Below are 27,747 nucleotides of genomic sequence, written 5' to 3'. Positions count from 1 at the left end.
ACCACTTCCTTCCGGAACCGCCTCGCCCCGCCCCCCGCCCCGGCCACGCCCACTGCCCGTTGCCCCGCGCTGAGCCCGCTCTCCCAATGACCTCTGCTCTCAACTCTTTCCCAGCGAGGGTTGCCCCGCCCGGGCGGTTCCGGCCAGAGCGCCTGCGCCCTCTGCCGGCCGTTCCCACATCTGCCTCTCTGTCCAGAGCGCATGCGCCGTCTGCCGTCCGCCCGCCGGGAAGAAAAGAACACTCTAGGCTTACTGGTCCCTGGATCCCGAGGGTCAGGGGTTAGAGCTCACCACTCAGAGGCAGGAGCTTGGTCCCATGGGCCTTGCAGCGTTGTGCCGATGAGCGGAGCCGATGAGCCTCAGCCTTCCAGCCCCTGGCTTACCCCTCAAAGCCCTTCCAGAGCCAGCCTACCTGAACCTGCACGCCTGTGGGCTCTCTCCTGCCTACGCAATCTTTTTTTTTTTTTTTTTCAATTTTTTTTTGGGGGGGGGTACACCAGGTTCAATCATCTGTTTTTATACACATATCCCCGTATTCCCTCCCTTCCTTGACTCCCCCGCCTCGAGTCCCCCCCACCCTCCCTGCCCCAGTCCTCTAAGGCATCTTCCATCCTCGAGTTGGGCTCCCTTTGTTATACAACTTCCCACTGACTATTTTACAGTTGGTAGTATATATATGTCTGTGCTACTCTCTCGCTTCGTCTCAGTTTCCCCTTCACCCCCCGCCCCCTCCCATACCTCGAGTTCTCCAGTCCATTCTCTGTATCTGCTTCCTTGTTCTTGTCACTGAGTTCATCAGTACCATTTTTAGATTCCATATATGTGAGTTAGCATACAATATTTGTCCTTCGCTTTCTGACTTACTTCACTATGTATGACAGATTGTAGTTCTATCCACCTCATTACATATAGCTCCATCTCATCCCTTTTTATAGCCGAGTAATATTCCATTGTATATATATGCCACATCTTCTGTATCCATTCATTTGTTGATGGGCATTTAGGTTGCTTCCATGTCCTGGCTATTGTAAAGAGTGCTGCAATAAACATTATGGTACAAGTTTCTTTTGGGATTATGGTTTTCTTTGGGTATATGCCCAGGAGTGGGATTACTGGATCATATGGTAGTTCTATTTGTAGTTTTTTAAGGAACCTCCAAATTGTTTTCCATAGTGGCTGTACCAACTTACAGTCCCACCAACAGTGCAGGAGAGTTCCCTTTTCTCCACACCCTCTCCAACATTTGTTGTTTCCAGACTTTGTGATGATGGCCATTCTGATTGGTGTGAGGTGATACCTCATTGTGGCTTTGACTTGCATTTCTCTGATGATGAGTGATGTGCCTACGCAATCTTTAACCATTCTCCATGGCGTTAAATTAAGCTTCTACCCAGAAAACAAAACCTCCCCTCTGGACCTCCCAAATAGGTTAACGATACCAACATCTCTCCACCATGCAATTCAAAATACTGACTCATTTTTACCTGCTCTCTTATTTCTCTCCTCCTACACTCCATCCAGCACCCCAAAGGATGCTTTCTCACTTGACACTTTGATGATCTTTTTACTCCTTGCAAGATTTCTCTTTCAGGGTCCACCCCATGTGGTGGACCTTTTACCCTCCTTTGTCACTGTCATCTACTGACTGTATTAGTTTTCCTCTCCATCTGAATTACTGCCATCATCCTGATGAATCCAACACCCATGACTAAGCCGTGTTTCCTTCCTCAGTCCAGATGACTTTACCTCTATTTTACTTAATCCACCCGTTCCCAGGTACCCATTCTTTAAAATCTAGACATCCATCACTTTATATTGCTCCATAGCTAAAACCTTAAGTTTACAAACCCCATTTATTCAGACGCAATCCTCATCCTTGCAGTCCTAATCTCTCCCTTAGTCCCAATATACTTGTTCTTCAAAAACCACAGAGCTCTCACATCCCCTGAACTTTCTACCTGACTTAAGTATATGGCCTTTGACTTCAACCACTCTTGTAAGCAGAGCCCCTTGAATTGCCCTTTGACACATCCTAACATCAAACCACCACCTTGAAACACTCCAGTTATCTGCATTTTTCAATCCTACATCTATGTTGCCAAGCAGGGAGGAAAAAGCCACACAACTGTAAAAGAATGATACCACTACAAATTTATGGAGACCCACCGCGGTGGAGAGCCTTGGTGCCTCTTAGGAATCCTTTTATGGGACCTCTCTCATTTTCAATAATTGTTGTTAGTAACCCTTACCACTCTCTTTAAGCCCCATACCAATGATCATTTTCCTCTCTTCATACATGATTTTTGCTTCCTGTTTTGCAGAGAGAATTCCCCAGCATAGTATATAAGGCCTTTCATTATCTGGTTTATACTTACCTCTCTAGCCTCTCTCTTCTTTGTACTCCATTCCCTGGCGATACTGAAATGTTTGCAGTTTAGGATAAATACTGCTTTTGCTTCCACTCCATTGAACATATTGTCCCTTCTGTCTGGTTAAAAGTTGTGAGACCTTTTAATCTGCATACATATGGCTTCAGTTCAGGAAGGTTTTCTTCCATTCTACATTCAAGAATTGTTTCTGCTCCATTTGTTCTGGTCTTTTAGGAAAAGCAATTATTTGTGGTAATTCTCTATTTTATCATTTTCATCTCTTTACCCCTTTTCAGCATTCTAGAAGACCTCCACTTTGCTTTCAATGTTACTGATAAGATTTCTGAAAGCATTATTTCTGCCTCTGTTTTTACTTAATTTCTATTATTGGTAATTTTGTTTCCTTCTGTCATTTCCTTCTCTCCCCCTGCCCCCAACCCCAACCTTCTCTTTCAAGTCATCCTAATGACTTTCCATTTCACCCTTTCATTCCCTTATGAATTTCTGTTCTGATTTTATAGAAGGCCTATCTTCTTGCAAAAGGATGGCAAATTGGTCATAAAATTCTTCTTTTGGAGTCTGTAGTCAGTCATTTTCATAAGTATGCTCTTCTTTCTCTTCCATGATTAGGTTTTGTGTACTTCACAAATATATAATGAAGTACACAAAATATACATATGTACACACACACATATATATGTATACATTATATATATATTCTTTTGATTCATCTTTGAACAAGGTGATCTTTGTTCAGATTTATTACTGGCTAATAATAAGCACAAGTAGATGGCCCTCACCCTATATGCTGCTTGTGTGGACAGAGAGGTTAAGTAGTTTGTGTAAGGTCTCATAGCTCTTGGTGTGTATATGAATAGCACACACATGTACATAGAACAAGCCTAAGAGAAATGAAATATTATCTGCCTTTCCATTTATTTATTTATTTTTGCTTTTTAAAATATATATTTGGATACAAATTTCTCAATATTCGTCAGGCACTATCCAATTCCATTTATTTTTCCTTTGGTTTTCATGCAAACCCAAATCTGCTGTAGAATGCCAAGTATGCTTAATACAAGGGTTCTGTATTAGTAAGAATAAATTATGCTATGATAACAATACCCAAATCTAAGTGGCTTATAGCAACAAATTTTTATTTTTTGCTTATATTTCAAGTCCATCATGGGTCAGTTTTGGTTCTTCTGTCTGGGACCCAGGGTGAAGAAACTGACCCTATTTGAGACATTACTGGTGTCATATGAGAAGAAAAGGAGCAAAAGTGGGACCATGCATTGGATCTCAAAGCTTCTGCTTTAAAGCTGAATCAGATATTCTGGGGGTGGGGCCCAGCACAGTTTCAACAAGCCCCCCAAGGGATTCTGAAGCATGCTCAAGTTTGAGAACCACTTTTCTATGCCTTCTATTTCCCATAAACCAGAAGATGGGCTTGATAAAATTGAGTAGTTTTTAAACTACTAATTCTTAAACCAGAAAAAAAAGTCAAATTAAAAAAGTGAGAGAGAAAGAGAGAATGACAATCAGGCTTTGATACAGACTTAGACCAAGTGCCTACTGTCACTGTCATGTTTTGGAGGGACACTGCTTCTGGGGAAACCTGTCAGCTGCCCTGATATGTATCTCCGGCCATCCTTCTGTATAGCTTTCTTTTTTAAATGCTGATGTGAGAATAAGATAATTAGGAAGAAGTAGGACAAAATAGCTTTCTCATCCCTTGACAATGCCATTGGCCCAGATTTTTCTCATAGTTTTTGTCTAGATGGTTTGGATTGTGTTGGTCATGGCTTTAGCATCTGTATTAGTCCTTATAACCCAGGACTGACAGAACCAAGTGAGTTTTCTCTTTCCTTAATTATCTGACTTTGGTTATGCTGCTTAATACTGTAAGTGAAATTTGATGTATAATGCTTAGCTGGCCCTGATTCCTCCTCTTTTTCTTCCATGCCATGATATAGGCACTTTTTTGTGGACACTGTCCTTTCTTTACCTTTACTTTTTAAAGGGCTCTGTCAACAGCGGAGCCCAGACAGAAATGATTTATATTGTTTGGAAGAAAATGTTTTTAGGCAAGCTTATGCTGCAGTTCCTTTTTACTCATTCTAGTCACTGCCTTTATGTCTGTTTTCCTACTGAGATGGAGGACAAATTCCTAAACAAGATTTGGTAGCTGCTACCAGCCCTCTGGTTCCATAAATTATTTCTGATGAACTCTTTTGTAATGCAATATGTGAAGCAGCTTGGCCCTGGTTCTGAAAGCAATACAATATTTGTGGTTTTAAAACAATGTGTCCCAAGTCAGCAATTATTTTGAAAAAAAAAGTTTTTGATTGATGTGAACTACCTACATTGATGCAAGGCAAAAAGGAATGGTGAGGTTAGGTTTAAAACTTAATGTTACTACAAAATAATTGTTTAAAAGTCCATTACTCGGGGCTTCCTAGGTGGCGCACTGGTTGAGAATCCACCTGCCAATGCAGGGGACACGGCTTTGATCCCTGCTCCAAGAAGATCCCACATGCCGAGGAGCAACTAGGCCTGTGTGCCACAACTATTGAGCCTGCGCTTTAGAGCCCGTGAGCCACAACTATTGAGCCCATGTGCTGTGACTACTGAAGCCCACGTGCCTAGAGCCCGTGCTCCGCAACAAGAGAAGCCACAACAATGAGGAGCCCACGCACCACAACGAAGAGCCCCCACTCATGGCAACTAAAAAGAAAGCCCGGGCACAGCAAAAAAGACCCAACACAGCCAATAAAATAATAAATAAATAAATAAATAAATAAATAAATAAATAAATAAATAAATAAATAAAATTTAAAAAAAAAAGTCCATTACTCACCTTATTTAAATCTTTAGTGTTCCCCCTGAAGCTCTTCCCCCAAATCCTTGATAGATTCAGTTCACATAACTTTTCCTACCACAAGCAGTCTGGTCTTGTGTCCTGGCACAACCCAGACACCAGTTCAAAAATCATTAAGCTCTCACAACTTTCATTTGCTTGATAAATTTGCTTTGTTTAACTCCATATTTGTTAGGTACCCCACAGCTGCTTCTTAAATTTTCATACCAATTTTCACTCTCAGACTGGTAGGGAAAGAGAACATAATGGGCCGTGGTAGATTTTATAATAATACAGTCAAAATATTTATTGCTCCTCTCTTCCCAGGCCTCCTACTTGAAAATCAAAAATGACAAATGAGGATCTCTTCATATTTCTATTGGACAGCTCTGGTCTCAGTCAGTCATGGCATGGGAAAGACAACTAACTAGCCATCAAATACTTGTGTTCTCCCTTACATAGTATAGCAATATCCCTGGTTAGAAACTAACCAGCCAGGGACTATACTTCCCAGCATCCCTTGCATCTAAAATAGGGCCATGTAACTAATTCTTGCCAATGAAATGTGAGTGGAAATGATATGTGTCCCTTAGAGGCCAAGGTGGTTGGGAAGCAGTGTGTCTTCTCCATACTCTTTCCCTATTCTGTTGGCTTGATGCAGAGAAACAGGATAAAATTGTTAGATGAGAGAGCTACAAGATGGAAGGGGCCTAGTCCCTGAATTACCACTCAGAAGAGAGTTGTAATAAGTGACATCTGTTTTGGACTTCCATGAGGGAGAAAAAAGTTCTACTGTATTTGAGACATCGTGCATCTTGCAGGGAGGGTGGGGGTTGTTATAAAAGCCAGCATTACTTCACTAATACATGTGATCATCTCCCTCCCTTTTGCCAGTGATTAGCTTAGGGGTCAGTGTAAGACCTAGCACTGGCCAATAAGAAGCAGAAATCTTCTGGGAGCTTCTAGGAAAGAGTTTCCTCCCTGATAGAAGGAGGGAGAAGTACAAAGGGCAACCTGCCACTAACTTTTTTATGGCTTTGGCACAATGGCACTGAGGATGGGATGCTGGTGCCATAGTGGCCTTCCTAAGAGCCAAGAAACTCAAAGAAGTGCTGCCCTAGAATCCTGATGTCACTGAGCTATCTTTGGAGCTTGCTATAAATTATGTGAGATTAATAAATAACTTTTATTGAAGCTACTTTATGTCACGTATAGTGGAATGATTGAAACTAGTATACTTATTCTCAATTTTAAAAAATTCATTGAAGAAAGATTTATCATGGGGCTAGTATGTGGTAGGTGCCATTTTAGGTGCGGAGAATCCAACACAAAGACGAAAACCAGGATCCTCCAAGACTGTCATTTCATGATAGAATGTGGGTCTGGCAGAAGGGTATGTAGATCAGAGGCCATGGATTTTACTCCAAAGCTTTCCTTAGTAACAACTGTGTTTATTCACTGACAGCTATGTACTGAATAGCTGTGTTAGGCAGTAGGAATATGGCAGCCCTGCTGTTGGGCGGTTTACAGTGAGGGAGACAGACATTACTCCAAGAATCACACAAATAAATGTCTCATTGCAAACTGTAATATGAAAACGCATAACAGCAAACCTGACCTCATCACCCATCACAACTGCAAATTAACTTGTTTTTTTTTTTTTTTTTTTTTTGCACACGGGCTTAGTTGCTCCGTGGCATGTGGGATCTTCCTGGAGCTGGGATCGAACCCGTGACCTCTGCATTGGCAGGCAGATTCTTAACCACTGCACCACCTAGGAAGCCAATAACTTGTTATTTGTCTACTGTCTCTCTTCCCTGCTAGACTATGGGCTCCAGGAAGGTGGGGACAATATCTGGTCTCGTTCTCTGCTCCATCCTCATCCTTAGCAAATTGCAAGCTTGGTACAGAGTAGGGAGCAGGTATTCATACATAATTGCTTAATAAGTGAGCATTTATGGCATGGGTTTCCTCCTGGATGAGGAAAAAAAATCTACCCTACCAACTGTCTTTTCCCAGATGGAAGGTGCAGGTATTCCACTGGAACTGAGCAATAGAAAGACAGATCAAATGCCCTCAGCAGAAGATTCCCAGGGATTTGCAAAGTCAGCAACAACTTCTGGCAAGGGAAGCTGGTTGAGCTCAACTAGGAAACCTGCAAATATAGCTAGGAGATGTGTCGACTGGCAACAGCCTCTAGGGGTTAAGTCTGCATGATTTCCCAGGCAGGAACTTGGAAGTGCAGTGGGCCAGGGCAAGCACACGCTCCAAAGCAAACCTTGGGTTTGGAGCCCAGCTGCGTACTTCTTGGCTGTACATGACCTTGGACTTCATCTGTCTTGGCCCTCATGGTAAAGTGAACATGACAACGGCAGTGCTTATCTCAGAAAGCCCTTCTTAAGGTTAAGAGAGAGAGTGCGTGGAAAGCCCTTAGCACAATGCCTAGCTGGCTCCGGTCCAGTTCTCTAGGAACAGGCTCTGAGACCAGTCAGCACACAGGAAGGGCATGGGGACTGCTGGGGGAGGGTGGGGGTGGGAGAGTGAAGGAAGCAGGAGCCAGAACTTGGGCTGCAATACATTCTCAACAAAGGCCTCCGGTGAACCCACAGGGAGCTCTGAAGCTGGGACAGCCCTCTGAGTTGTCCTACCTTGAGGCAACGGTCTTCATATACCAGAACCAGAACATCCAGTCAGGATCTAGCCTATCCACAGGCTGCCCAAGTGAGGGGATTTAATCTTGGTGAGGCAGCCTCCTTCAGTCAAGGGCAATTCCCGGAAAGGAACTCCACCAACAAGCCTCAGCAACTGTACCTCCAGCATCTGGAAGGAGCCATCCAGAAGGACAAATACCTCAGTCCTAAAGGGGAGGGCCACCCAGGTGGCACACCATGACGTCCGCAACACTAGCATTTAATGTGAACCTTTAAAACCATTAGAGCAGCTGCTTAAACTTTCCCAAGGCTTGCTGAGGACTTAAGGCATCCTCACTGTCAAAGCACAACTTCCCAAAGGTTAAAAGGATGTATATTTACATCATAATTGTGATGTAAATATACAGTGAGCATGTGTCAAAAATGTATTGCAGGGGTTCAGAACAAGCCTCCCCAAATGTGCCACATTCGCTTGAGGATTATTTTGAGCTAAAGGTCACTGAGACCCTGCAGATTCAAGAGAAACTACTGCCCTCCTTTGACTACCTAGACAAATTAAAAAAATTTTTTTAAACCAGAAAAGAGTTACTAACAGAAATAAATTTTACCTAAGTGGCCCCATGTACATGACAGGACAAACATCTAATTATTGATACCAAACACCTGCTCTCATTATCACCCTTTGGGTGACGCTCCTCCTCTTGGAAGCCCCCAGCCCCTATCCCATGCCTCAGCTCGGATGGCACAGAGATCTCATTTTACCTGTTTCCGAATCTCTCATAAATGTGGGGTCTCTGATCCTCTCATGCATGAGCAGTTCCCATATGTATGAAATTAAATTTGACTTTCTCCTGTTAGTCTGTCTCATGTCGATTTAATTCTTAGATCAGCCAGAAGAACCTGTAAGGGTTGCGGTAAATTTTCTTCCTCTCTGACACCGTTTAACTCATTAAGGAGCAGGATGACAAAGCTGGATTAAGGGAGGATACGGAACCTTTCGTGACGCCCACTTGGATGTAAGTATACACACAGTAATACACACATGTATTTAGTGGGGCAAAAATGCTGGATAAGATTGCAAAGTTAGATACAAAACTGCTTACTGCCCTATAGGAACAAACAGGAATAACCTTTGCAGTTAACTTTTCTATAGGACAAAAGTCATCTGTAACTTTGCGTCTACAAGTGAATAATTCCAGAGACCTGGATCCTAGATCACAGCACACAGGCAGTCATACGAAGTCACATCCCCTGAGACTCAGCGGCCCCTTGGGCTGCCTTGATGAGACCATACTCTCGCAGAGCTTTGTAAGGGCACAATGTTATCTTTTGGCCTTATTTCCACCTTCTAGATGAATTTCTTACTATTGGTGAACATAGAACACCTCACACAAACCACCCCTGTCACCACACAGGGGTGGCCCCTGAGAAGCCTTCGGAAGACCAGGTCCACTGAGCAAATGGAATTGCTTCTTTCCTCCCAGTGATGCCAGTAAGATTCAGTTTGTTCTAAAACAACCATGGAGACCCACTACGGGGGCTGCATTCAATCCCACAAGCTCTTCGAACATCTACTGTGCAGAACCTAGTGCCTTCCTAGCTATCACCTCTTTGGTGACAACTTTCTGATTGTCTTAAAGATGAGCCTGCGAGTGCTACTAGGAAAATGTGATTCAAAGACAAGTACAGCCAACAGAGAGCTGTGGGCTCTGATTTGAAATAGAAGTTCCTTTAAGCAGACGTTTAATTCCTTGGGACTCTATTTCTTACATTTTGCATTTTGTGAGATAGGGAAAGCCTGCCTTAATACTTTCTTGTCACAAAAGGCTGGCCGCTTTAGACCTTTCCCCTAGCACCAACCATCCCTCTGGGCCAACTGGAAGAATTAAACTTGGCATTTCCGAACTGCTGCACATAAACTTCTCCCTTATTTACCAAGGCACTCACCACTCCATGTCTCTCATTGGCCTAAAAGGCCCACACTGGGCATCTGATAGAAAGTCCATGTTTGGCATCTGATCCAGTATTTACGCACATAGAACATGAAACAACACAAAACAGCCAGAGTGAGTTGAGTTAAACACCACCCTAATTTGGCCTGTTGGAAATTAGAAAGGGGGAGTGACTGGTTCAGGGAATACTATTTTCAAATTCTATGGTCTTGCTTCCAGGTACAATGGGAACTTGAACCAATGGTAAAGCCAAGCTCCATTGCTGTGAGGAGACAGATGGATGAGTAACCCTTGCAAAAGCACACTCAGATGAAAAGGTTCTAGAATTAGATAGTGGTGATGGTTGCATGGCTGTGAAGAAATCAAAGATAGAGTTGTATACTTTAAAAGGAAGGAATTTTTGTGATACGTGAATATCTCAATAGTTTTTTTTTAATAAAAAGAATCAGAACTACGATTCTCCACGGGGCCTCTGGCCCTTCTCTGCTATAAGCAGCTGCTCTAGCAAAACACTTCTGCTCTCAGGGGCAGGAGAGCCTGTCAGCTCTCCTGGGGGCACTAAAGCTGCGGCCCCAGGGTCAACGCCAGCTCTGCCAAGTTCCAGCTGTGTGTCCTTGGGAAAGTAATGCTCTCCTACCTACCTCACATCCTGGACAAGTCTTGGGACCACCTTGCATACAGCAGGAACTCAGGACATGCTGACTGTTAAGGTCCATTCCTGTAGAAGCTTAAACCATGACGAGTAGAGGCCACTGCTTCCCACCTCCTGAGATCACAGCATATCCCGGGGAGGGCAAGGCATCAGTTTGGGGTCTTTGGAGGTTGGTACCAAGCCTTGTGTTTAAATTTTCCCGACTTAAACCTTGAACCATAATTGGCACCCACACCTTGGACCCCGCTCCTGACTTTATCATTTCCTCACTTCTGGGTCCTTATCCGCACTCCATCAGAGATGCTAAACTTGGTTGACCCTCAGGAGACACTAAACCATGTACACTCTCTCTCCCGCTCTCCAGGAAGAAATAATCCACTCACCCTGGTCCCATCATGCACTAAATTCTCCCGTCTCTTGGGTTGTGTCACTAATCTCTATTTCTATTCCAAATTCTATTTCTCTGTCAGACTACACTGTTTTGGGGAGTTCCCTGGTAGTCTAGTGTTTAGGATTCTGGGCTTTCATTGCTGTGGCCTGGGTTCAGTCCCTGGTCGAGGAACTGAGATCCTGCAGGCTGCGTGGCAGGGCGCCAAAAAAAAAAAAAAGACTACACTGTTTTAATTATGGAACTTTTACCATATATTTTACTGTTTATTGCGGGGGGGGGGAGTCTCCCTTTTAAAAAACTCATAAGTTTCTTAGCTTTGTGTTCATTTTCTTACATGAACTGTACATTTTTTTTTTTTTTTGGCCACGCAGCACAGCTTCTGGGATCTTAGTTCCCTGACCAGTGATTGAACCCAGGCCCTCGCAGTGAAAGCACTGAGTCTAACCACTGGACCGTCAGGGAATTCCCTGTACAATTATATTTTCAAGTTGCAAAACAGAAATCCCATGGAGTAGAACTTCATTTAATTTACACGACTGTGAGGGCAGGTCACCCACCTATATTCTTCAGGTGTGTAGGTTTTCCCATTCAGGGACATGGCATGTCTTTCCATTTACATCTATTCTAATGTTCCCTGGTCAAGTTTTAGATAAAGCTTGTTCTTTCTAGGAATTTTATGAGTTTTTTTTTTTAGGATGAATTTCCTGTTTATTTTTAATGTGTAAGAAAACTATTGATTTTTTTTACTTAGTGGTTTGCTCCCCTGTGAAATTATTCTGAGTTTCCTAGTTGTTTCTCTTGGATTCCCTGCAAAAAGACTATCTGTAAAGGTTTCTCTTTTCTAATGTTCCTAAGAGTTCTTGCTCCATTTTCTTACATAACTGTGCTTCCTGGGTGACGCTAAAGAGTGAGGATGGAGGTCACTCAGTGTTGTGCCCCAACGTAATGGGTATAACTCTAGAAACAAGTCAGTTCTTTACATTTGCTTGCCAAATGAAAAAAAACTTACAAAAGCATTTGACTAATAGGAAACCTGCATATACAAAGAAAAATTTAGCATGTTCACAATAGAAATTGCTCTTAGGAATAACTAGCCACCACTACGACCCTCTGGCCAGTGCTCACGATGACAGAAGCTACTTCTAATGCTGCTGTCAAAGGTCAGCACGTGGAAAAAATGAGGATGTCTACTCCTGTGCACTCACCGAGGCTTTGTCATCAGAGCTGGGGAGAGCTGTGTTGACTGGGCCCTTGGCTTTGGAGATGGCAGCCCAGAAGTGACCACAAGGACCCCACATCCCCATTCCAGTCCTGGCCCCTTGGCTCCTGGTCTTGGCTGGTACTGTTTCCCAGGCTGTAGACAAGTCATGATTTAGATACAAAGAAAAGTTGGTGTGGGTTTCAGCTTACTTGGAAAATAGGGGTCACCATTTCCATTATAATTTTGTTTAAATGCCAGACTGCTCTGTGGAATGTTGTTGGAGACGACACTAAGATTAACTGCATCTTAGATAGCCAGAAATCCCTTGCATCAGTGGTATGAAACTACAGCAACTTTACTATACGTACAAGTTCATCATGTCCTGGGACAGCTCATCGCTGAAGCTTATTTCCACAGTTGGTTTCACTTGGAACTGGCAATATAGGAATTTTAATGAGTTAGACAGGGAAAGGACACCCACACAGGATTTTTGATTTTTTTTCCAAATAGGTTTTTAAAAATCTGGTATCTGGTTTGGTTTCAGCACGTTTTTTCATTGAGCCTACAGAAGCAAACAAAGCACTAACACATCATCAGACTCTTCAATGAAAATGTATTTCATGGTAAACACAATGTACATCATGCAAATGAGGCATCACCACGATCACAATGGTGCTGTGAGGTACAACAGGCTGCAAGAAAACAGACATTTAGCAAAACAGGGCTATAAGAAAGATGGCGAGGCATTTTTTGAAAGTCAGACCATGCTATCATTTTCCGTGTGCTTGTCATAAAAGGGGTTTCCCCCTGATATTCATCGAGATCCATGGCACTGTATTATTGGAGGCATATATTTTATTTAGTATATACACATACACAAACATACACAGTTTCCATAACTAATACAGTCTTACACTGTAGCTGGTTTTAAGAGCATATGAACAAGATTACTCTTGAGACTTCTTTCTAGCTCTTGGTTGCAAACCTCAGTCAGAATTTTGGATCTTTCCAAACTCTTTATTGTACAAGACAAAAAGAAGCTTTCAAAGAAGAAAAGGTTATTTTAATCTGAAAGTCACATTTCACCACAAGAAATGAATGGAGAAAACACATTATTAAATGGCATAAAACGTGTGGAGTATACATTCTACCGTCATTTGTCCCCCGTCCAGATGTTTTTATGTTTAAGTCTGTTAAAGTGATATATTGGGTCCAGTTCAGGGCCCCTTGTCTCAGAGCACTATGCTTTTCATTTGTGTCTGGTTTTATTAGAGTTGAGCAAACAAACAAACAAAAGCCCCAAGAGCCAAGAGAAAAACAGCAGCAACAACATGAAAAGCAACCACCTGTGCAGTAGATGCACAATTCATTCACTCCAGAAGCCACTCGAGGGTCTGGAGTGACTACAGCTTGGAGGATTTAAGGTGCAACATGAAAAAGTCCTTGCGAGATTCAGGTGCCCACGTCTGGAGGAATATGCCTAAGAGAGCAGACGGTCTTCCACGCTGTTCAATGGCTTCCTTACTCAGCCAGACTCACTTGGAGAGCAGCCTGAGGAGCAAAGGAGGGCAACACATTTTGCAGGTGGCTAAGCTTAATGATAAAACATGGCTTCTCTATAGTAACTTCCAACAAAGAAACCCCAGAGATGGGGGAAACCCTCCGGAATTTCTTCTCCTTCTAAACAAAGACAGGGAGATATACAGCCCAAGTTCAGTATACATTTAAGGAGAGTCTGGGTAAATGTCTAGAATATTTACAAGAAAAGACATCTAAATGTTTATATGCTCCAAGTTTGGGGATAAGAATGGTTATAAGGTGACTTTCCAAGCTGAAATCACGTGGATTATTCAGAGGATCACTGTAATAGAGGAGTACAGGAAGTGCTTTATCAGCAGCTGAAGCTCATAAATAGAACCATAACACGGAACTCTGCTAAAGCCCAACGAGGCCAACGTCTCAAGGGTCTACCGAGAGTGGCCAGTGTTTGACATACTAACTAGGAATACAGTTACATTTTGATTTAATAGTTTGGAATCCAGCGGTTAAGGACGACAGAAGCTTCTTCAGAGGGCCGGCAGCTCAGATTTGACTACCAGCAGCTTCATGGGTTCTCCAAACACCACCTGTGTCAATTCAAAACCAAAACCAGGTGAAACCAATGGAGAGAGAGTATTTTGCAATTTGTAGCATCCATTCTCTCTCACTAAAATGATCATGCAGTGCAGGAATTTCTACCTTCTTGGTAACTGCATTTTCCTTGGCTTATAGTGTCTCTCAACCAAAGTGCTGTAGCATTTTGTGCAGGACTTATTCTTTTAGGGGGGTCAAATTTTCTTTGCGTGGGACTGTCCTAAAACCTGCAGGACGTTTAATGTCACAAGCTTTGCTTTCCAAATGCCAGTGCTGCCTCCAGCCATTGTGACAACGATCCCCCCAACACATTTCCAAACACATTTCTAGCAGGGGTAGTGCCATTTCTGGCTGAGAAGAATTTGATAACTAGACTATATGACAGATGAAAATACACAAGCAGTGTGAATAAGATTATTTAGCTGAGATTTTTGTTTGGACAGGGATTTTGCACTTCTTTTAGTAAGACATGTAGGAAATAGATTTGAGGAGCCATGAACACTCTTCTAAGTTTTGTGAATTTTCTGGGTCTTTAATTGATAGTGAGGTCAGTGAACCAAAGGGTGCAAGGTATGCTAACAGCAAAAGAAATCTCTTACTAGACATTAATCCATGTAAGTGTTAGGGAAAGAGAACGCTCAGGTGAATTTTTCAAAGTGTCCAAGAAGGCAGATGCTCTTCCAAACCAGTGATATTGTTTATTCTAAAAACTACCTGTCATGCATTCTCTCTCATGTGTCAAAAGACCACAACTGCTTCCCCACAAGCCAAGAGAAGCAAGATTAAAATGCACTGTCTACAGCCAATAGCTGAGGTCAGGTAGAAATAAGTATACGAGACACTGTGACCTCAGCCATGTGGCCTCCCCAACCAGTTTCCTCATTTGAGAAATAGAAAGGTTGGACTAAATCATATCAGTTATTGAAGTTCTGTTACAGGAATGGAATATTATAAAAAAATAAGGTGACTGAGAGAATGCTGAGAATAGAAATTTTTTTTAACAGTCTAAAATGGGAGGAGCAATTGGAATTAAGTTATAAAAGGATCCGATGATAGATTCTAATTAGGTTTTCATCATTCAAAAATAAGCCCTAAACTGAAGTAAATCCAATGTGAGGTGAGTATAACTAAGTACACACAAATCCAGTGTTTATAATCCATAGTATAACTTAAGAAGCTTCTAGAAGCACTTTGGCAAGAAAAAAAGGCCAAAGTTGGGGGAACGAAAGCTTCAGGGCACAAACTTCAGTTCTTCCCCTCCTTACTCCCTCAGGTATGATCCAAGAACAGAAGTTTGCTTTGAAAGAATCCAGAAGAAGTCAACAGAACAGCAAATCATTTGGCCCAACACTCACCAATGTATACGAGTGATTCTAGATAGGATATGGGATGTCACTGAATAAAACTAGGGTGGAAATTCATTTTATTAACACTACCTTGCACCACTAGTAGAGCATTCTCTCTGTCTTTAAAAAGTTGCTACTTGAGACAGATGGTTGCTCAAACTTTTAGCCAGTGTTTCTACACCACCTCCCTCCGCCCAAAACAGCAGGGGCAGGAGTGCTGGGGTGGTGCTGAAGGCTCTCATATGAAGGATTCACTTGAAATCCATCTCAATTCTTGTGTGTGCTGCAGTATACACCATGAGTTCACATTTATGTTTGCTTTTTTTAAATTGACCATTCAGGAGGCTGAGTGACATCTATCCTATCTTCACAAACCCCAGTTGGAGAGTCACAGATTGAAACTGTCATCAAAAGACTGTACCTTTCATTAAAGAGATGTTGTATTTGTCAACAGAAGGTGTTCAGAGTATTTTCTTGGCCAGGACTGTTAAATCCTTCGATCAGGTTTTTGTTACAGTCATCTAGGCTGAGATTTTCACTGGATCTCTTGGGGTAAATGGGGGGGCCAGTGAAATCTAAGAGATCTTGAAGTGCTCGGGCATTACCAGTTCCATTTTGGTCCAGAGATACCCCAGGAATCATTTCACTCACTGGTGAAAATTCTGGGATAGAGATAAGCTCTTCTTTTGAAACAGGACTGGAGGGGGAGAGGGAAACAGAAGAGGGAAGAGAGAGGGAGGGAGAGAGAGATGGAGAGATAGACAGACAGACACAACTATTAATTCTATTAGTCATATTTTGTTATACTACTCTTCTTTTCTAGAGAAGATGGATTTAGAGCCAGAGCTTGTAAGTAACACATTATAAAAGATACAAGTTAGTTCAAGTCTGAGACACTGACAGAAATGAGCGCCCCCCCACCCCCCAGCCCGAATGAGAACAAGGGAAATGGATTTAAGACAGGAGTGAAGGGAGCAGGGCACAACCTTTATTTTTTTTATTTATTTTTTATTTATACAATAAACTGCATATATTTCGAGTGTTCAATTTGGTATCCCAATCTCCCAATTCATTCCCCCCCAACCTTCCCCGCTTTCCCCACTTGGTGTCCATATGTTTGTTCTCTATATCTGTGTCTCTCAGGGCACAACCTTTTAAAAGAATGACAGCCCTTGAGGATACAACAAAAACTGGTTAGAACCGATTAGACCCAAGATGGTGGGAGATTCGACTTCCTGTAGACCTTGACCCTCATTATATACTCATTGTAATATATTAGCATATGCTAAATGACACACCCACAGGCACCATGAGAGTTCTGAGGCTGAACATAAATGGGCAAAAAGTGGGTGGTGGCCCAATTCCTGGAAGTTCCCGCCCTTTCTTCAAAGCAGTTGGAATAATCCTCCCACTTGTTAGCCTATGAAATTACCCAGCCCATAAAAACCAACCACCCCACACCCTGGGCCACTCTCACCTTCTGAGACTGATTGCATTCTGTCTATGGAGTGGATATCTCCCTAAATAAACTAGCTTTCCCACTTAGTTCTTGGGGCAGAGCCCCCCTGTCTGCCCACTTGTATCCTTTAGGAGCGTCCTATATTAATAAATCTACTTCTTGCCTATCACTTTGCCTCTCATTGAATTCCTTCTGTGCTGAGACATAAAGAATCTGAGCTTCATTAAGTCCTGGGACCTGGTGTGCAATTTCAATTAAAAGACAGCGGGTTTGAGCCCCAGCCCATGGGTTCACACATCTGAGGTGTGTGCTTTCAGACTGAGCAGGGCTGCGAAGGTCAAGCTCACGCTGCCCCTGGGAAGAAAGTAAAAACTGCAGGCACCAGCACACTACCACACAGAAGCCAAACACTTCCAAAACCCTTAAAATGGGAAACCCAAACAGAGCAAATGTGAGAAGCTGAAAGTGAGCTGAAGGGGCCTAATCACCACGGGGTGCCTTGGCACAGCCTCTCTCTAGCAGCACCACCTCTGGGGAACAGCTTTCCCTCCCCAGGCCTCACTTTCCTCTGCTGCAATATGCAGTCAACCAGTGTTTCTCCCCTCAAGTCTCCAGGAGCTAGACGTGACCACATTGGGAAGACACTCTGGATGTTCCATAGTCAATGGCTGACAAACACAGTGCCATGAAGTCTGCCTCCTTTATCGCAGTCAGACCCCTCTCTGGTAGAAATCCATCCTCCAGAGCTCCATGGGACCAGCTGAGACCTCCACCTTGCTTAGTGATGTCCCCTGCCCAATCCTGCTTCCCTACCTCTCCTTTCTCCTGAGAGCTCTCTCCTGATAAATCTCATGCTCTAGAATCCCTGTCCCAGGCTCTGCTTCTAGGGAACTCAACCCAAAACACGGATATTAATTATACCACTGTTAGCTTTCCTGAATGGCAACTGTGCCTACTATAGGTGTGTACAAAGATTTGGGTGTGGAAAAGATGAAGAAATCAACTAAGAGGTGGTGAAGGTATCTGGGGAAGAGATGAGGCTCAAATGCAAAAACAATGGACTTACCTCACATCCATAGACTGAACTTCTTCAGTTGAATCATCCAGACTGTTTGATTTCCCATCAAGGGCGTCCAGATGAACAAGTTCCCCAACTGGTTTAAGTCCATTAGCGAAAACATCTTGGGGGAAAGTTTCCGGGGCAGCACGTTCCACACCATTAACTTCCTGGCAGGTATTCAATCCACTGATTTCTGATGGAGAACACAAAGTCATTCTGTCAATCATAAAATATCCCAAACAGTGAAACAACAGGGGAAATATCTAAAGAGGCAATTAATCCTCTGCTTTACCAACAGTGCAAACATCTTTTGTAAAAGAACCCCATGTAGTCTCCTTCACACCAGGAAGAGAAGACAAATGACATCATCCGCATCTGTGCAGGGCTCATGACCCACCCAGGAGGCTTGGAGTCATATGCTGTACAGGTCCCCAGGCTCTTGAGCCATAAGGCAAGAGAAATGTGAAGAGTGACTCAGATGGATATGTGTTTTCTGACTTTGGCTGCCATGGAACAGTCAAACCTGAGGAGCTTTAAGTACACATGATAGAAAAGAGCTGGACTATCCAGAACTCTGGAAGGCAGGAGAAACTGCTGTAGAACAGCAGAGTCAGTTCTTAATAGAAACTGACCAGCAATTAAGCTTCCTGGAAAGCAGCCCGGCCAGCAGATGGCTCAGCTCCAGCACTGGGATTATTAGAGGAACTGAGAACCCGCTGGTTTCCAAGTGGACCTGACAGACCTGTGCTGGAGATGGAGACTCCACCAGGGAGGGAAAAGTGCATAGGCCCCTTCCAGTAATAAATCTCTTAGGACTCGTGGGTGGTAGTTCCCCATAGGAAGCACCATGAGCCCTCACCTCCTAAAAGGAAGAACCCAAGAACCAGACCTCACACTCACCTATTTTATTGGGGACCACTGGTTTTGTCTTATTTTCCACACACACAGCAGGCTGAAGCTCCACTTTCGGGTCTTCTTTCTGAAAACAAATAGAGGGAAGGTTGGCTTTATGTAGAAAGACCAGTGCTTCTGAAAGGCATCAGAGGAGGACTTCCTAGGTGGCACAGTGGGTAAGAATCCGCCTGCCAATGCAGGGGACATGGGTTTGATTCCTGCCCCAGGAAGATACCAAATGCCATGGAGCAACTAAGCCCGAGCGCCACAACTATTGAGCCTGCACTCTAGAGCCCGTGAGCTACAGCTATTGAGCCCATGTGCTGCAACTACTGAAGCCCACATGCCTCGAGCCCGTTCTCCGCAACAAGAGAAGCCATGGCAATGAGGAGCCCGCGCACCACAACAAAGAGTAGCCCCCACTCACCGCAACTAAAAGAAAGCCTGGGCACAGCAAAATGGACCCAACACAGCCAATAAAATAAATAAATAAATAAATAAAAAAGAAAGAAAGAAAAGCATCAGAGGATATTTGGAACCATGCTGGGCCATCTGTCTGTTCCATGGTAAGTCTTTGAATTTTCTGAGCTTATTATAAATCAGCTGTGTTTCCCTTATTAATATGCCACTATTCTCTCTCTCTCTTTTTTTTTTTTTAATCTGTGGACTACAATGCTTCTCCCTGCATCTCTACCCCTATTTCCCTGAAGACATTTTTTATTACCACCCTGTCTCTGAAATTCCTCTCTTAAACTCCTCTTTCCTTAGAGGCATCTACAGTCTTTAGCCAGGAACAAAGCTGGAAGAGCCCATTTTTTCTGGCTAATCCTCTCTGAGACCTACAATGTCACTGAATATATTCCACCACTCTGTTCTTCTCAGTACATGAATTATGAAAATGGTACTCTGAATGCCTACCTTCACTTCCAGAGACACATCACTCTTCCTTGTTCTCTTCATAATTTCATCTATTCTCTGGGAACCAAAAAGAACCAGGTAAGAGGACTACAAGGATAAAAACATATACAAGTAGCTGGGCCTATATGCAATTTCACATTTCTCAGAAAACTTGTAAAAGAGAAACGTCAGCAGAGGCTAATGTGTATAGAAAGGTTTTCCATTGGTTTTGCAGACATATACCTCTGCCGTACGAACAAGGTCAAATGCTTAACTGAACTAGTAAGTATCTAGAATCAATAATTTATATCCCATCTTTCTCCTTCCCCTCCTTAAGTTACCTAGAAATCAACAAATCACTACCTGCCATTCAAGATGACCACCCCACAGAAAGCCAAGCTGAGGTACAGAAGGGGAGGCCACAGATTGGACACCATGAGAATGCACCTTTATAATGAGTCTCCTTAAACCCTATACCCATAATTACATTAAATGTAAATGGCATAAACACCCCAATTAAAAGACAAAAACTCTCAAGCTAGATTAAAATAACAAATCCTGATTACATGCTGTTTATAAGGGGCACATTTATAAAGACACACATAGGTTCAAAGTAAAAAGATTTATCATGCAGGTGCTAATCATAAAAAGGCTGACAAAGTAGACTTTAAGAAATATTACTAGAGATAGAGAAGGATGTTTCATAATGATAAAAGGGTCAATTCAATGGGAAAATTTAATAATTTGAAATACAAGTCCATCTAACAGTAGAGCTTCAAATTATATGTATATAAACAAAAATTTATAGAAGTGGAAGGAGTAATGGGCAAATCCATAATCATAGATGGAGCTTTCAATACCGCTCTCTCAGTAATGAAAGAACAAGATGACAGAAAACTAATAAAGATACAGAAGATTTGAATAGTATGTTCAACAAACTCAATCTAAATAACAATTCTAAGAGCACCATACCAAATAAATACAGAACATAACTGAACTCATTTCCTGTCCCTGCCTCACCCTAAGATCCCTTAGCCCTTACCTTCTTCCTCTCCAGTCGCTCCTGTTCAATCTGTAGCATGATCTGTTCTCTTTCTAGACGCATCTGTTTAGCTGCTTCCTGGGCCTTTGCTTCTGCTGCTTCCTTCTAGTAGAAACATGTAAACCAAGGGATAGACTCTACTAAGCTAAAGAAAACACTAGTTAATTCCCTGGAGTTTGCTCCTGTTCCTCCACCTCATCATCTACCCCAAAGTGGGTGCTGCTCCCATATTCAATGTGGATTTACACAGTCTGCTCTATGACATAGCAGACATAGCTGGGTCTCACTCAATATGACCCTGGTCTACCATGCAAATTACCTGCAGAGAGTTCCCATACAAGGTCAAGGTCTTTTTGTGTGTGAGGGCAGTCTCTGGCCATGAAGTATGCACGTGGCTAGAAGTTTCAGGAAGTTAATTCCCCAAAGTGACCTTTAACCATAAGGGACAGGAGGTGGAAGATAAATAACCTAGTTTCTTCACCCCTCAGAGGGATAATTTCTAAGGCATGTTCCACAGTCTCTTAGAGAGTTCCACAGAGAGCAAGTTCCAGCTGCCCACAGTAACCCACTCACCAATATGCTTATACTGGCTTTCCTCTCACTCCCCTACCAGCTTCCTGGGATAATTTCCCAAAGAAACTGCTGGCACCCGAATTCTCATCCAGAGTCTGCCTTCAGGGGAACCAAAACTGACGTACAGAAAATAATACCAACTTCACTTCTGTTGCCCAAAGTAACTCATATTTATTAACCAGCCCAGTTAAAGTAAAAACTTCAAGTAAACATTACGAGTCATTCAAATTCAACTGATTTTACCTAATACTAACTAAGGCCCTTAAGGAAAGTCTATATATAAAAGACTTGCACAGTACCTGCTTTTCAATCATGGCTTTTTCCTGCTTTTCTTTTTCTTGTTTTTCCTTTTCTTGCTCTTCTTTCAACAGCAGCTCCTCCTTGGCCCTCCGCTTGGCCTCCTCTGCCGCCTTCCTTTTCTCTTCTTCCTCCCGCTGCTTCTTTTCCTCTTCCTGCTTATGGGCTTCCTCTTCTAGGCGAAGTCTTTCCTCCTCTGCCTTTCTTCTCAATTCCTCTCTCTCCAGCCTTTTCAGAACATAAATGCTGTTAGAAGATGATGACAACATGCCCAAAAGGCAAACTACCAAGGACTGTGTGCCAACAGCAGAGCATAATGCATGACACTGTCACAGACACGTGCACATGAATTAGCATCCACTTAAGAAAATGACTCATCCTTCCCAGAAAGCCATTCCAGTACATACAGTTACCAAAAAACCATTAACCAGGGTTGGCTTTAAATTCTGTGATAACCCAGAGTAATAATGTATTGATTTGTGAAGAGACTGTAATGAAGACACAGATGTTCCGTAGCCAATTTATAAATGTCCACAGCCCCATTATTCTTATTTAATGAGAATTCCTTAAAAACTGAGTAGAATAAATATTTAAAACCAACTTAAGCTAAGAAAAACAAAAACCCAGAAGTGTCTCAAGGGCCACATCTGTGCCAGTCAGCAATTTAAGAGCAGTGACTAGGAGCTCAAAAAGTTCACTTTGGTTCTAATTAGTATATGACTTCTGAAGCTGCAAATGGAATAAAATGCTCAACAGAAACTTGACATTTAATACAGAAATTAAATCATCTACTTTCCATTTATTTTGGCATTCTTAAAAAAATTTTTTTTTAGCTTTTATTCTTTGCTAAATGAACATTAAACAGCATTTAGACATTTTTCATCCACAGATGAATGGTCGGTGATGTAACAATAAAGAGCTCTAAGCAGTGAGGGAAAATTCCATAAAGTCTAAGTGCTTGTTTTTATATTTCTAACATCCTTCCTGCTCACGTGTGTCACTTTCCTCATCCATGAAAAAATGTGGATAACTATACTTATTTTGCAGTGAGTTATTGGCTGGCAATGTGCCACATGGGCAAGACCAAGACTGCATTCTGATTGTGCCACTTGTTGTGTGACCCTTCCTTGGAAAGCCACTCAATATTTCTGATGCCCATTTTAAAAAAAGGGAATAGCTATATTACTGGCTCCTCGACATCATTATGAGAATTAAATGAGATACTGCCTGGGGAGCACTTAGCACAATGCCTGGTCCTGGGCAGATTCTCAAATGCTAGTTTGTTTTATAATTTTAAATGAATCCTCTCTTCAATTCCCAGTGTTCTTTAAAGCACACCTATAAATCTGTATGTTTTTCAGAAATCACCTTTATTTGGAAGCATGTATCACTGATTTGCTGGGGCGCTGGTATACTGTTATAAAAGATCAAGACTTAAAAAGAACATCCTTCCACCCTAATGGTTGGCTTCAGGAATTGCAGAGTCAATTAGCCTACGTGCCACCAAAGAAATATTTTAAAAGGTAAAAAAATACACGGTTATAGACATTAGTCTAAAACTATGATGGGACATGGCAATGTATTCTATTCGCAGAGGCTGCAGTGCCTAAAAGCTGAAACAACTGAAATTATTAACAAATATTCTGGAGAACTTTGGAGAAGAGCATTATGGGGCCTAATCAGAAAGAAATTCACCAGTTCTTAGATTCCTCAATGAAAGACTAGGAGGCCCAACACAGGATTATAAAACCAGACGTGTCAGTAACAAAATTTCTCCCAAGGTTAATCAGAGCACTGTTTCAGTTTTTATCTCTCTTTTAAGGAGCCAACTGTGACTGTCTCAGAGAAGTTAATACACAAAGGATACGCTGTATATAAATTAACCCACAAGCTACTTCATCTTTATCTTCATCCTCAGGATCTGAAAAGCCACTCTGTTTCTTCCATTTTACCATGAGGACATCACAGGTGCCCGATGCGCACGCATGCAGTAAGTAACACATCCTCTTAGCCCCTAGGTCTCCATAATCCTCCTCTTCACCCACAACACAAATTCCTCCCCACAGGCCCATCAGACCGTACAGACAAAATTCCCTCCATTTAACCACATTCTGCTTCCCCCAAAGTAGGTAAGAACTGGCTTTCCTGGTGTGAAACCGAGTCTCTCAAAATCCTCTCTAAGAATAAACATTCTTTCTCTTCCTGCTTAACAAACCAGAGAGAACGTGGCTTTGGTCATCTCCCCAGTGTCCCTCTGTTGCAGGCAGCCCCACCCCACTGCCCTTGCCATTATTAACGGGTTCCCTCCAGAGTTTACCAGACCCACGTATAGTCCTGTCACCCTCTCCCGTCCTTGTTCCTGTCACCCACCCCAAATCAGAAAACTGTGCATTGTAGTCCTCATTCAGTGGATGCATCCCTTATCCCCGTCCCTAGCCACCGGTGAGAGACCCCCATCTCTCAACCTCCAGCCCCCAGCCGCCTCTTGTCCCACCCTCTCACATTTGCACCACATCCCTGACACGTGTTCAGTCTTGACTTGTTCAATCTCTGGATGAGTATATGGGTTTCACTTTCTCCCTTCCTTATGTGCTTAAAAGTTTTCATTTAGAAAAGCTTAACCTTCAATGTCCTAACTTTCACCTTCTTTAATCTGCTCTCACCCTTCCCTTGCCACCTTCTATCCTGACAGGCGCCAGGCAGTACTGTGCAGTCTCTGCATCTGCCCCCTCTTCTCTCAGGGCCCGCAGGCCACCCAGCCACTCCTCAGCATCTGTGAGACAGCATGGGGGCCACTGTGAGTCCTCTTGGGTTGTTGACACTGGTTATAGCGTAAGGCCCAGACAAGGTCGGCTTGTCATCTTTCCCTGGGCCTCGGCCGCCACACCAGCCATCCATCCTCATCTCCCAGATCCCCAGGGGAACAGTCCAAACCTCCACCTTTCCACCGACTTCCACATCCTCCTTAGTTGATGGCATCATCAACCACTTTACAAAGAAAACCGGGGCCACCTGATCTGGGCTTCCTGAACTTCACTCCTCTATGCCATTCCTGCTCAGAGAATGACCCTTCTTCTGCTTAGATGCAAAGAATTATAAATGCCACCACTTGCGCTATTAATTCCACACACTCCCACACCCATGTTCCTTCCACTCTCCCCCTTTCTTCCTACCATCGCTTCGCCCTTCTACATAGACCTTCCCATGGCCTGCAAACTACTCAGGCCTCAGATCTCCCAAACACCCCTTCTCAGTTCCCTCTTCCCTGCCTTCCGCTGGTATTCAGGGCCTCCGCCCTCTCACCTCTGTCGAGCTGCTTATGTCTCCACCCTTCACCATGATTTCCCCCCAAAATCTCCATTCATCTCCTAAACCTCAAGACCAACAGCCTTTCCTCAGCCTCGACACGTCTCCCAGGCACAGGTGGCATTTGACGTCCCTCCCATGAGGGCCTGGCCCTCCCTTCCTGCCTCGGCTACCACCCCCACAGCCCCCCACACTGGATGAGCCCTGCCTGCCCAGCTCTTACCCTGACAGTCCACCACCTGGAGGCTCAACCAATGAGCTACCAGAGCTGCGCGGTGGCAGGACCTCTGCTGGCAGCGCTGGGCCCAGGCCAACTCTTGCATGGACACTGAGGTGCAGCCTGGCTATGTGACCTTGCTGGCAGGGGCTGCCTAACTCGACTACCTTTCCACTTGGGCCCTCAGCAGCTATTTTACTTCTTAACATGACTCATTTTGGAATCCCAGTAAGAGCTCTTTGTTTCTAGTTTCTGCCAGTGCCTTCCCCGGGGTGGACCAAGGGTCTAGGGTTTCTTGCTCCAACTCCAAGAATCCTGACTTCCACCTTGGGCCAACCATTAACCCAGGGGCTGTGCCTTGTTCTGCATGCTTCCAGGAGAGCCCTGGGGTCATGGCTAGTGGGCACTGGACCAGCGTAGGCTCTTCTTCTGGGCCCAGCTGTCTGGACACTTTGTCAGCCCTTCTGCTCTGAGCAGTCTCATCCCTGACTCGGATGGCGTTTCCCTCACCAGTTTGTGACAATGACTGGCTTTCCACAGTTTGGCTCAAGTATCTTTATCTTCTCTATATCCTCTCATCTAGCAACTACATTCCTGTGGCTTCAACTATTGACTCTATGCACAAAACAGGCGTGAGGATGATCTTACCCCAAGAGCTGTCCATTGTGTTCCAGCCCCTGGTTGTCTGGTACTGTACTTTCTCACCTCCCACGTGGTGCTAGCAAAGCTTCACATTCTGGAAGGATAACTGGTTTTGGGTCAAGTGTATTGCTCTCATTTTCACCTAGGCCCCAGGCTTTGATTCCATTTCTAATTACCTGGATATCTTGCAGGCACCTTAAACTTAGTTTATCAAAAATCAAATGGATCACTTTTACCCTCTAAAATCAATTCCTTCTGTCCTTCCTTTATCTGTCACTGGGTGTACCATTTTCCTAAGTCCTTAGAGTCAAACCTTAGCAGCGACTTTGAATCGGCCCATTTCTGTTGGACTCACCCTCACTCCTCCAGCTCCACCTCCACCACACTGCGCTGCCTTCTCTTAACCCACAACTGCAATGGCTTCTCAGCTGGGCCTCTTCCTCCTTCTCTACCTTCCCTGCATGTTTACTGAGCACCAGCACCAGTGATCCAAAGACTGTATCCCAGCCTTTTAAGGTGCTTAGTGGGGGAAGTAGGCCTGTGAACAAATGAGGAGGCTGTGTGATCAGCTGACCAGCCGGGCTGAGGTGGGTGGAGAGTGGAAGAGCTCTGTTCTCTCCCAGGGGCAGGGCTGCAGAGGCTGAAGAGAGGGAGGCTGCAGAGAGCAAGGCTTGACGTGAGTCAGAGAGTATGGAAAATGTGTCTGGTGAGAAGGAGCTCAAGGCCACGGGAGGCAGAATGAAAGCAGACGAGGAGGTGTGGGGCCGCATGCTGGAGGTGGAGGGGATGGAGGTGGTCAGGTCGTGGCAAGCACTGAAGGCCCATTGATGGGTTTAGATCGCTCCTGTGGGCAGGGGAGTCATTGGCTTGTTATAGGACAGGAACAGGAGAATGTGCTTATTTGAGAACAGGCCCTGGGGACACAGTGTGGACAGTGGACAAACTCTGGGAGACCTAGAGCAGGAAGCTCGATGCAGATGCCACAGTCAGTCAAGGTGAGAGACCACAGGGGCCAAAGCTCAGGAGGGGAAGGGAGACGAGAGAGATGCTGGTGGTGGCCGAGACAGACCTGACAGGGGATGGGATACTGAGGAGGAAGTAGAGGGGATAGTTGAGAGCTGGCTCTGACACTTCTGATCTGGGTGCCTGGAGAAATGGAGGACAGAGCTTCTGAAAGGAAAAGGAAGTCTGGAAGAAAGTAAGGTCTGCTTTAGAAATGCTCAATTAGGGGTACGTGTGGGACACACTCAAAGAAAAGCATAAAGCAGTTGGAAACACTGCCTCCAGGTTCCAGACCAGTGCTATCCAACAGAACTTTCTGTGATGAGGGAAACGTTCTAGAGATTTGTGCTGTCTGATATGGTAGCCACTAGCCATGTAGCTACTGAGCACTTGAAACGTGGCTATACGGCTGGGGAACTGAATTTGACTTCATCATAGTGTATTTCCATTTCTGTGGCAGCCTAGGACTAGAGACAGTGCTATCAGACAGCACAGGTTCAGGAGGCATCAGTACACATGTGTGATTTACTGCCTCCCTTGTACCAGAATGTATTGAAGGTTTACAGAGCAAGATGAAATTGGCTTCAGAAACAGATGGTAAAATGAGGCAAAGAAAAGATGAGGGTAGAGAGGGAGATGAGAGAACAGTTGGGTTAGCACCCCGAATGCTGTGTGAAATGTGAGCCCCAAACTTTTGAAAACAGAGGAAGCTGGCAGCATGACAGGCACAGAGCAGGGCAGGAGGGTGCTGCTCAGGAAAGGCTTGTCAGGTGAAGCTGGCCAAGGACTGGGGGCTGGGAGCC

General features: G+C 43.8%; 1 protein-coding gene across 6 annotated transcripts in view; it reads right to left on the bottom strand.

The window, feature by feature from the left end:
- Positions 1-12,678: 12,678 nt before the first annotated feature.
- The window catches only part of MAP7D2 (MAP7 domain containing 2), a 102,140-nt gene continuing 87,071 nt past the window's right edge, over positions 12,679-27,747 (bottom strand). For 3 of the 6 annotated variants that reach the window (XM_057718594.1, XM_057718595.1, XM_057718591.1), the window contains 7 exons: positions 21,780-22,005; positions 20,908-21,012; positions 19,887-19,943; positions 18,975-19,053; positions 18,081-18,267; positions 15,977-16,252; positions 12,679-14,202 (listed from right to left, as the gene is read on the bottom strand). In XM_057718594.1, coding sequence (XP_057574577.1) covers positions 16,003-16,252; positions 18,081-18,267; positions 18,975-19,053; positions 19,887-19,943; positions 20,908-21,012; positions 21,780-22,005 — 904 coding nt within the window. In that variant the 3' untranslated portion in view covers positions 12,679-14,202; positions 15,977-16,002. The remainder of the gene's footprint in view (positions 14,203-15,976; positions 16,253-18,080; positions 18,268-18,974; positions 19,054-19,886; positions 19,944-20,907; positions 21,013-21,779; positions 22,006-27,747) is intronic. The other 3 variants (XM_057718590.1, XM_057718592.1, XM_057718593.1) reach the window with 3 other exon arrangements.

The sequence above is a fragment of the Hippopotamus amphibius genome, chromosome X (genome assembly GCF_030028045.1).
Source record: "Hippopotamus amphibius kiboko isolate mHipAmp2 chromosome X, mHipAmp2.hap2, whole genome shotgun sequence".
Lineage (NCBI taxonomy): Eukaryota > Metazoa > Chordata > Mammalia > Artiodactyla > Hippopotamidae > Hippopotamus > Hippopotamus amphibius.
Note: the sequence above shows the minus strand (reverse complement) of the source record. Positions and strands in the feature narration are given on the sequence as shown.